The sequence below is a fragment of the Oncorhynchus nerka genome, linkage group LG24 (genome assembly GCF_034236695.1).
Source record: "Oncorhynchus nerka isolate Pitt River linkage group LG24, Oner_Uvic_2.0, whole genome shotgun sequence".
Lineage (NCBI taxonomy): Eukaryota > Metazoa > Chordata > Actinopteri > Salmoniformes > Salmonidae > Oncorhynchus > Oncorhynchus nerka.
In genome coordinates this window covers 56,457,413-56,468,747 of record NC_088419.1, presented here as the reverse complement: position 1 = coordinate 56,468,747, position 11,335 = coordinate 56,457,413, and the positions used below count along the sequence as shown (strand labels likewise).

Here is an 11,335-nt window from a genome sequence, read left to right as displayed (position 1 = left end):
TGTGTTAAAATAAAACTTAAAACTGAAATATCACATTTACATAAGTATCAGACCCTTTACTCAGTACTTTGTTGAAGCACCTTTAGCAGTGATTATAGACAAGTTTTTTGTGGGATGATGCTAAAAGCTTGGCACACTACTTTGAGAGTTTCTCCCATTCTTCTCTGCAGATCCTCTCAAGCTCTCAGGCTTGATGGGGAATGTTGCAGCACAGCTATTTCAGGTCTCTCCAGAGATAATCTTTTGGGTTCAAGTCCAGGCTCTGGCTGGGCCCCTCAAGGACATTCAGAGACTTGTCCCAAAGCCACTCCTGTGTTGTCTTGGCTGTGTGCTTAGGATCATTGTCCTGTTGGAAGGTGAATCTTCACCTCAGCCGGAGGTCCTGAGCAGGTTTTCATCAAGGATCTCTCTCTACTTTTCTCTGTTCATCTTTCCCTTGATCCTGACTGGTCTCCCTGTCCATGCCGCTGAAAAACATCCCCACAGCATGATGCTGCCACCACCATGTTTCACCGTATGGATGGTGCCCGGTTTCCTCCAGGTGTGATGCTTGCCATTCAGGCCAAAGAGTTCAATCTTGGATTCATCAGAGTATCTTGTTACTCATTCTCTGAGAGTCTTTAGGTGCCTTTAGGGCAACTCCAAGCGGGCTGTCATGTGCCTATTGCCGATGAGTGGCTTCCGTTTGGACACCCTATCATAAAGGCCTGATTGGTGGAGTGCTGCAGAGATGGTTGTCCTTCTGGAAGGTTCTCCCATCTCCACAGAGGAACTCTAGATCGCTGTCAAAGTGACCATCGGGTTCTTGGTCACCTCCCTGACCAAAGCCCTTCTTCCCTGATTGCTCATTTTGGCTGGGCGACCAGCTCTAGGAAGTCTTGGTTGTTCCAGACTTCTTCCATTTAAGAATGATGGAGGCCACTGTGTTAATGGGGACCTTCAAAGCTGCAGAAATGCTTTGGTACCCTTCCCCAGGTCTGTGCCTTGACACAATCCTGTCTCTGCACTCTACGGACAGTTATTTTGACTTTATGGCTTGGTTTTTGCTCTGACATGCACTGTGAACTGTGGGACTGTATATTGACAGGTGTGTGCCTTTCCAGATCATGTCCAATCATTTCAATTTGCAACAGGTGGACTCTGAATACTTAGGGAAAACCTGTATTTTTTTTATACATTTGCAAAAATAAAATAAAAACTGTTTTCACTTCGTCCTAATGAGGTATTGTATGCAGATTGCTTTGGATTCCTTATTTATTTAATCAATTTTAGAATAAGGCTGTAATGTAACAAAACGTGGAAAATGTCAAGGGGTCTGAATACTTTCTGAAGGCAGTGTCCCTTGGGCCTTATGGCTTAATTAGATACTGACATAGATAAAGCAGCACTAACAGCTATTTCACATAAATCTAATCTAGGCCCATTATCACTTAAACATTGAGCAATATTGAAAGGTGGGCCTATCAAATTCAATATGTATCACAGGTCTATCTACAAACAATGAGTAATTGAACGCATTTCTAATGTATTGGATGAGCAGTAAGAGAGATGAAGATGTACATTTTATGTAACAAATATGATGAGGTTGTTCATTAGGGTCGTAATCTGTCATCTTTTCTTTTTAGCAGCCTCGCGGTTCTGTAGTCAATGTTTCACAACGTTTAGGAGCGCTAAAGAGTTGTGAACATTCACCAATGGCTTAAACCAAATATTTGTTTGGCCATGGTTCAAGCCAATCCTCACCTCATGAAGTCGGCCATTCCACCAATCACACACAATGAATAGTTGGCGGGAGTGGAAGGGGAGGAACATTCGAATGTATTATTCACTAATCAGAACTAGGCACGTTTTTGACAACTCGTTTGTGTACAAGATAATGGCGTCAACTGTTGCAGTGTCTGTCGCCACTACAGTGTCGGACTCAGAGCGGTGTGAAGGCGAGGAAGAGTTACGGGGGCTCGAGACTGAAGAAGAGAGTAACCAACATACTGGGCCCGTTGCAGCACCCTCCCAGAACCGTCTAGCGAAGTTACCGCTGTCCCGTATCAAGGCACTGATGAAAGCGGACCCAGACGTGTCCCTCGCTAGTCAAGAGTCTGTGTTTATCATTGCTAAAGCCACAGTAAGTTAAAAGTATTACATTACGTTAGCTACCCCTAGCAGTATTAGTTTGTTTTCATATTTTGTAGCCTACATTCAAGGTGGGTTAAGTCATGTTGCTAGCCAGTTTATTTACATTTGTAATTTAGGAGATGGGATTATCCAGAGCAATATACAGGAACAATTAGGGTTAAGTGCCTTGTTCAAAGGCACATCGACTGATTTTTCGCCTAGTCGGCTTTGGGATTCAGCAACGCTCTAAACGGTTAGGGTATAGAGCCCCACAGTGAAGTGTCATAAAACCTAGTGGTCAAACAGGGAAATGGTTCCAATAGTTTTTCCACCATTCATTTTTCAAAAAAATGTCACAAAGCTTACTTACATTTTGTAGATTAAAAATATATATATATAATGTTTTTTTTTTCACTGCATCTTGAATAGCCTACACAGACGTTTCGGTTTTGCAGCCGCCTTCAGTGTGTAGGTGCAATTCTCTTTTAATTCAAAACAGCATTTGAACTGATGAGGAGCAGGTGCTTCTAATCAGGGTTGTCACTCATCTGCCAATCAGGGATGTGGCTTTCCTGGTCTACCTGTATTCAAGTTAGTCACAAAGAAATACAGAATTATAGGGTAAGGATGCAGGCACGAAGGGCAATTCATGAATCAATTGACTTAGGTGTCTGCTCACTTGGATACATTATATAAATTCATGAGATGGCTTACTGCAAAGGACATCAGGCTCAGCCGTTCATAAATATGTGGGACTGACTCATAAACGATATGCAAAATCTGGACAGTGTTCTTGTATATAGTATCAGAGTTTATACAGCGGGTGGGTCTCATCCTGAATGCTTCATAAGCTCATTGTTATGGATGTATCCAAATAAATGTCACGAGAAAACAGCTTAAACAAATGCAGCTACTTTGCTGTTATTCTGGCTGCACTGTTTGACATGACTCTAAGTTAGCTGTAGTGCAAATCAAATTGTATTGGTCACGTACACATTTAGCAGATGTTATTGCATCCTAGCTCCATTACAGAATTAATTAATTGTTTATTTTCAGCAAACTTAACATGTGTAAATATTTGTATGAACATAACAAGATTTAACAACTGAGACATAAACTGAACAAGTTCCACAGACGTGTGGCTAACAGAAATGGAATAATGTGACCCTGAACAAAGGGGGGGCCACCAGCTGCATTAAGTACTGCAGTGCATCTCCTCCTCACGGACTGCACCAGATTTGCCAGTTCTTGCTGTGAGGTGTTACCCCACTCTTCCACCAAGGCACCTGCAAGTTCCTGGGCATTTCTGGGGGGAATGGCCCTGGCCCTAGCCCTCACCCTCCGATCCAACAGGTCCCAGACGTGCTCAATGGGATTGAGATCCGGGCTCTTCGCTGGTCATGGCAGAACACTGACATTCCTGTCTTGCAGGAGATCACGCACAGAATGAGCAGTATGGCTGATGACATTGTCATGCTGGAGGGTCATGTCAGGATGAGCCTGCAGGAAGCGTACCACATGAGGGAGGAGGATGTCTTCCCTGTAACGCTCAGCGTTGAGATTGCCTGCAATGACAACAAGCTCAGTCCGGTGATTCTGTTACACACCGCCCCAGACCATGACGGACCCTCCACCTCCAAATCGATCCCGCTCCAGAGTACAGGCCTCTGTGTAACGCTCGTTCCTTCGACGATAAACAGGAATCTGACCATAGCCCATGGTGAGACAAAACCACGACTCGTCAGTGAAGATCACTTTTTGCCAGTACTGTCTGGTCCAGCGATGGTGGGTTTGTGCCCGTAGGCAACGTTGCCTGTCTGGTGAGGATCTGCCTTACAACATGCCTACAAGCCCTCAGTCCAGCCTCTCAGCCTATTGCAGACAGTCTGAGCACTGATGGAGGGATTGTGCATTCCTGGTGTAACACGGGCAGTTGTTGTTGCCATCCTGTACCTGTGTGATGTTCAGATGTACCGATCCTGTGCAGGTGTTGTTACACGTGGTCTGCCACTGCGAGGACGATCAGCTGTCCGTCCTGTCTCCCTGTAGCGCTGTCTTAGGCATCTCACAGTACGGACATTGCAATCTATTGCCCTGGCCACATCTGCAGTCCTCATGCCTCCTTGCAGTATGCCTAAGACACGGTCACACAGATGAGCAGGGACCCTGGGCATCTTTATTTTGGTGTTTTTCAGAGTCAGTAGAAAGGCCTCTTTAGTGTCCTAAGTTTTCATAACTGTAACCTTAATTGCCTACCTTAATGATCTTTCCACAGGTACATGTTCATTAATTGTTTATGATTCATTGAACAAGCATGGGAAACGGTGTTAAACAGTGTTAAAAGTTATTTGGATTTTTACAAATGATTTTTGAAAGACCGGGTCCTGAAAAGGGGATGTTTCTTTTTTTGCTGAGTTTGCATACGAAATGGGTAAAGCAGTGTGTACGGTAAACATTATTAAAGTGACCAGTGATTCTATGTATATAGGGCAGCAGGGTTGAGCAACCGGGTGGTAGCTGACTAGTGTTGGCTATTTAACAGTCAGATGGCCTTGAGATATAAGCTGTTTTCCAGTCTCTCGGTCCCAGCTTTGATGCACCTGTACTGACCTCGCCTTCGGGGGTGAACAGGCTGTGGCTTGGGTGGTTGATGATCTTTTTGACCTTCCTGTGACATCGGGTGCTGTAGGTGTACTGGAGGGCAGGCAATGTGCCACCGATGATGTGTTGGGCAGACCACCCAAGAAGCTGGTGTTTGGATGATATATTTTCACGGTTTGCCTCCATAACAACACCTGTGCCAATATATCGTCCGAACACTGGCCTCAAGGGCATGATCACTTAATGAGTCATAATACCCATGGAGCCTAGCGGTCAAACAGGCAAATGGTTCCAGTCGTTATTCCACCAATTAAAATAAGGAGGCTGCCGCAACGGCCCAGTTTGTTGGTTGTTCTCTTCTTCAGCCTCGTTCCCCCGTAACTCTTCCTCGCCTGACCACCGCTCTGGGTCCGACCCAGTAGGTGCCACAGGGGCGACAGACACCAACAGTTGACGCCGGTTATCAAAACGTCACAGTAAGCCTACACAAAACACAGCCCTTTATTTGAAGTGTTTCTAAAAATCCCCTATGGGAAAAATGAATGGTGGAAAAACTATTGGAACAATTTCCCTGTTTGACCGCTAGGTTTTATGGGTATTATGACTCATATTGTGGTACTCAAGATACAGAGAGAAGTTGGGGAGGATTTTTAGGAAGGACCTACTTTATGTTCCTTGTAGTTCACTGGTCATCAACTGTTGAGCTACTTGGTGTGCAGGCTTTAGTTTCAACCCAGCACCAACACATCATTGCTGTAAAGGCAATATCTAGCTTAGCTACCTAAGATGACATATTTGTATTGTTTAAAAAAACAACAACTTTTATTTAACTAGGAAAGTCAGTTAAGAACAAATGTATTTACAATGACGGCCTAGGAACAGTGGGTTAACTACCTTGTTCAGGGGCAGAACGACAGATGTGTTACATTGTCAGCTCTGGGATTCGATCTAGCAACCTTTCAGTTCCTGGCCCAATGCGCTAACCACTAGGCTACCTGCCTCACATTCACGTTACTCTAGTCACAATGCACTTATGTTATATGTTACAGCGATGTTACTGACTGTATACTGAACTTCATGTGTTCCAGGAACTCTTTGTTGAAATGATTGCCAAAGATGCCCTGGTGTATGCCCATCAAGGAAAGAGGAAAACTTTGCAGAGGAAAGATTTAGGTTAGTAATGTCAAGCAGACATGATCATATAGTACACCAATCATACCATATGATTATTGCTACGTGTAATGGTCACCAACCCCTGGTTTTGGAGAGCTACATGGCATGCCAGGCTTTAGTTCCATCCCTGTACTAAACACGTGTTAGGCCTAACTGATTTAAGCGATCAAGGTCTTCGTGCGGTGCTAGAATAAAAGCCTGCACACCATGTAGCTTTACAGGGCCAGGATCGGGGGTAATTTAGGCCAGCCTTTGACTTTAGTTCTTCCAGCTATTGTGTTATTTGTTGTTTCTACTAACAGACAATGCAATAGAGACCGTAGATGAGTTTGCCTTTTTGGAAGGTAAGTTCCCTTCCAAGCATCCATCTCCACTAAACCTCTACCATATTTTATTCTTCGTCAGATTGATAATATATTTTTTTGTAATTGAATATTCACGCTGTGTTGCATTATCCTGAGTCATTGGCTGGAGTGAATCAGTGAATATAGGTTTGTGTAACCGGTTTGACAAGGTTTTCTTGGTCTATGTTCTCTTTAAAGGCACTCTAGACGCCTAGACACACTCAGGAGACAGCCGGCAGTTCAAGAATCAGAGGCATTCTTCATAAGGACAAGAGACATTTGGAAAACAGACTGACCTGTCTTACTTTTGAAGTGATATCGCTGAGTTGGTATTGGTCACAAGGACTTTCCTTCCTGGACATATAAACTGTAAAGACATCAGTGATGATCCTCCCTCAGTTAGTCTTGTATGCAAGGAGTCTGCCATTTTCTATTTGTAAATAATATGAGATTATGTTGAAATAAATCATAGTGTATAAACCTGATCATTTATAGTTCTCATTTGTTTTCTCCAAAAGTTGCGCCAGAAATAAATCCATCCTCATTAGTATACCATAGTGTCAACTGTTTAGGCAACAACTACACATTTTCCATTGTGAGGAAAATACAGTTGAGGTTGGAAGTTTACATACACCTTAGCCAAATACATTTAAACACAGTATTATACAATTCCTGACATTGAATCCGAGTAAAAATTCCCTGTCTTAGATCAGTTAGGATCACCACTTTATTTTAAGAATGTGAAATGTCACAATTATGATAGAGAATGAGTTATTTCAGATTTTATTTGTTTCATCACATTCCCAGTGGGTCAGAAGTTTACCTACACTCAATTAGTATTTGGTAGAATTGCCTTTAAATTGTTTAACTTGGTTCAAACATTTGGGGTTAACTTCCACAAGCTTCCCACAATAAGTTGGGTGAATTTTGGCCCATTCCTCCTGACAGAGCTGGTGTAACTGAGTCAGGTTTGTAGGCCTCCTTGCTCTTGCATGCTTTTTCAGTTCTGCCCACAACTTTTCTATGGGATTGAGGTCAGGGCTTTGTGATGACCACTCCAATACCTTGACTTTGTTGTCCTTAAGCCATTTTGCCACAACTTTGGAAGAATGCTTGGGGTCATTGTCCATTTGGAAGACCCATTTGCGAACAAGCTTTAACTTCCTGACTGATGTCTTGATGTTGTTTCAATATATCCACATAATTTTCCATCCTCAGGATGCAATCTATTTTGAAGTGCACCAGTCCCTCCTGCAGCAATGCACCCCCACAACATGATGCTGCTACCCCTGTGCTTCATGGTTGGGATGGTGTTCTCTGGCTTGCAAGCCTCCCCATTTTTCCTCCAAACATAAACATGGTCATTAAGGCCAAACATAATTTTTTGTTTCATCAGACCAGAGGACATTTCTCCAAAACAGTACGATCTTTGTCCCCATGTCCATTTGCATACCGTAGTCTGGCTTTTTTATGGCGGTTTTGGAGACGTGGCTTCTTCCTTGCTGAGCGGACTTTCAGGTTATGTCGATATAGGACTCGTATTACTGTGGATATAGATACTTTTGTACCTGTTTCTTCCAGCATCTTCACAAGGTCCATTGCTGTTGTTCTGGGATTGATTTGCACTTTTCACACCAAAGAACGTTCATCTCTAGGAGACAGAACGCATCTCCTTCCTGAGCTGTATGACAGCTGCATGGTCCCATGGTGTTTATACTTGCGTAATATTGTTTGTACAGATGAATGTGGTACCTTCAGGCGTTTAGAAATTGCACCCAAGGATGAACCAGACCTGTGGAGATCTACAATATTTTTTTATGAGGTCTTTGCTGATTTCTTTTGATTTTCTTCCCATGATGTCAAGCAAGGAGGCACTGAATTTATTATCCATAAATTTGTGGAGTGGTTGAAAAACGAGTTTTAATGACTCCTACCTAAGTATATGTAAACTTCCGACTTCAACTGTATGACTACATTTTAATAAGAAGGAAAGTACAAGACGTGAGAATCTATCCACCCAAAATAATGTAAAACCTCTAGCAGACACAATGCTGGAGGAAATCAAGGCTGGACTAAAAATACAATTGTGTATGTACTCCTTGTGCATTTCTGAATAGATTCAGGTTTAGTGTATCAACAGAATAATGATTTTTGTGCATTTTTAACCCACCTCCCATGATATTACTGCAGAACATTATATAATTAATTCCCACTTTTTTTATGATGAATTTATTTCTAACTTTTCATTAACCATATATCAAATCTAACTTGGTAACTTTTCAGTATTTCTGAGAAATTCAGTCATTGACATTTATTTATTTCCTACCACCTTTTGGCACCAGTCAATTTGGGGGGATCACTTATCATCTACAGCTGTAGGATCTTAATTTGATGTAGGATCTTAACTCTGTTGTTGCTGAGAATTTTCATGATTACATAAATTCACTGAAAACTCATACTCATACTAAATCACAATCATATTAACATTGCATTTTTTTTTTTAAATCTCCTTTTTCTCCCCAATTGGTATTAGTTACTCATCGCTGCAACTCCCGTACGGACTCGGGAGAGGCGAAGGTTGAGGGCCATGCGTCCTCCGAAACACAACCCAACCAAGCCGCACTGCTTTTTGACACAATGCACATCCAACCCGGAAGACAAATTTTATTTGTCACATGCGCCAAATACAACAGGTGTACAGTGAAAGGCTTACTTACTAGCCCTTAACCAACAGTTTAAAAAAAAGTAAGAGATAAGAATAACAAATAATTAAAGAGCAGCAGTAAATAACAATAGCGGGGCTACCGGTACAGAGTCAATGTGCTGGGGCACTGGTGTCGAGGTAATATGTACATGTAGGTAGTTATTAAAGTGACTATGCATCGATAGTAACCTTAGAGTAGCAGCAGCGTAGAAGAGGGGGGGGGGGGGGGGGCAATGCAAATAGTCTGGGTAGCCATTTGATTAGCTGTTCAGGAGTCTTATGGCTTGGGGGTAGAAGCTGTTTAGAAGCCTCATAGACCAAGACTTGGTGCTCCGGTACTGCTTGCCGTGTGGTAGCAAATAGAACAGTCTATGACTAGGGTGGCTGGAGTCTTTGAACATTTTAGGGCCTTCCTCTGACACCGCCTGATATAGAGATCCTGGATGGCAGGAAGCTTGGCCCCGGTGATATACTGGGCCGTACGCACTACCCTCCGTAGTGCCTTGCGGTCGGAGGCTGAGCAGTTGCTGTACCAGGCAGTGATGCAATCTGTCAGGATGCTCTCGATGGTGCAGCTGTAAAACTTTTTGAGGATCTGAGGACCCATGCCAAATCTTTTCAGTCTCCTGAGGGGGAATAGGTTTTGTTGTGCCCTCTTCACAACTGTCTTGGTGTGCTTGGACCATGTTAGTTTGTTGGTGATGTGGACACCAAGGAACTTGAAGCTCTCAACCTGCTCTCCACTACAGCCCTGTCGATGAGAATGGGGGCGTGCTCGGTCCTCCTTTTCCTGTAGTCGACAATCATCTCCTTTGTCTTGATCACGTTGAGGGAGATGTTGTCCTTGCACCACACAGTCAGGTCTCTAACCTCCCTATAGGCGGTCTCATCGTTGTCGGTGAGCAGGCCTGCTACTGTTGTCATCAGCAAACTTAATGATGGTGTTGGAGTCGTGCCTTGCCGTGCAGTCATGAGTGAACAGGGAATACAGGAGGGGACTGAGCACGCACCCCTGAGGGGCCCCCGTGTTGAGATTCAGTGTGGTGGATGTGTTGTTACCTACCCTTACCACCTGGGCAGGCCCGTCAGGATGTCCAGGATCCATTTGCAGAGGGAGGTGTTTAGTCCCAGGGTCCTTAGCTTAGTGATGAGCTTTGTCTGGCCCTGCGGCTTTGTGAATGTTGACCTGTTTAAATGTCTTACATCGGCTGTGGAGAGCGTATTCACAGTCGTCCAGAACAGCTGATGCTCTCATGCATGTTTCAGTGTTACCTGCCTCGAAGCAAGCATAGAAGTTATTTAGCTCGCCTGGTAGGCTTGTGTCACTGGGCAGCTCTCGGCTGTGCTTCCCTTTGTAGTCTGTAATAGTTTGCAAGCCCTGCCACATCCGATGAGCGTCGGAGCCGGTGTAGTACGATTCAATCCTAGTCCTGTATTGACGCTTTGCCTGTTTGATGGATTGTCGGAGGGCATAGCGGGATTTCTTATAAGCTTCTGGGTTAGAGTCCCACTCGTTGAAAGCGGCAGCTCTACCCATTAGCTCAGTGCGAATGTTGCCTGTAATCCATGGCTTCTGATTGGGGTATGTACGTACAGTCACTGTGGGGATGACGTCCTTGATGCACTTATTGTTAAAGCCAGTGACTGATGTTGTGTACTCTTCAATGCCATTGGAAGAATCCCGGAACATATTCCAGTCTATGCTAGCAAAACAGTCCTATAGTTTAGCATCTGCTTCATCTGACAACTTTTTTTTTGTAGACCGAGTCACTGGTGCTTCCTGCTTTAATTTTAGCTTGTAAGCAGGAATCAGGTCAGATTTGCCAAATGGAGGGCGAAGGAGAGCTTTGTATCAGTCTCTGTGTGTGGAGTAAAGGTGGTCTAGAATGTTTTTTTCTGATTGCATATTTTAACATGCTAATAAAAATGAAGTAAAACTGGTTTAAGTTTCCCTGCATTAAAGTCCCCGGCCACTAGGAGTGCCACCTCTGGATGAGCATTTTCCTGTTTGCTTATGGTGGTATACAGCTCATTGAGTGTGGTTTTAGTGCCAGCATCGGTCTGTGGTACGGTATGTAGACAGCTACGAAAAATACAGAAACTCTGTAGGTAGATAGTGTGGTCTACAGTTTATCATGAGATACTCTACCTCAGGCGAGCAAAACCTTGAGACTTCCTTAGATATCGTGCACCAGCTGTTTACATATGCATAGGCCCCCGCCCCGGGTCTTACCAGAGGCTGCTATTATCTTACTTTTGGCCAGCTAATAGCCTAACGACTGATCAAGCAAAATCATGGACTAAATGTTCAAATCCTGTTGCTGCAGGATTATTTTTGCTTTGACTATAGGTCAAATTAAGATCCCACCCCTGTACCTTCTCAAATGGCAATTTTGTGTTT

General features: G+C 43.6%; 1 protein-coding gene across 2 annotated transcripts; it reads left to right on the top strand.

Moving 5' to 3' along the window:
* Positions 1-1,780: 1,780 nt before the first annotated feature.
* On the top strand, positions 1,781-6,715 carry LOC115107383 (DNA polymerase epsilon subunit 4-like). 2 transcript variants are annotated; one of them, XM_029630781.2, is made up of 4 exons: positions 1,781-2,122; positions 5,802-5,886; positions 6,189-6,230; positions 6,429-6,715. In XM_029630781.2, the coding sequence occupies exons 1-4, from the start codon at positions 1,817-1,819 to the stop codon at positions 6,443-6,445; spliced, it is 450 nt and encodes a 149-aa protein (XP_029486641.1). In that variant the 5' UTR covers positions 1,781-1,816; the 3' UTR covers positions 6,446-6,715. The 2 variants fall into 2 exon arrangements, with proteins under 2 accessions (XP_029486641.1, XP_029486642.1); XM_029630782.2 differs by lacking the exon at positions 6,189-6,230.
* The last annotated feature ends 4,620 nt before the right edge of the window (positions 6,716-11,335 follow it).

Bases quoted from the DNA above. Each gene is read 5' to 3' on its own strand.
- LOC115107383 (XM_029630781.2), top strand. From the start codon at position 1,817: ATGTATTATTCACTAATCAGAACTAGGCACGTTTTTGACAACTCGTTT. The intron at 2,123-5,801 runs GTAAGTTAAAAG...CATGTGTTCCAG, and splicing joins TTATCATTGCTAAAGCCACA to GAACTCTTTGTTGAAATGAT. The intron at 5,887-6,188 runs GTTAGTAATGTC...TTCTACTAACAG, and splicing joins TTTGCAGAGGAAAGATTTAG to ACAATGCAATAGAGACCGTA.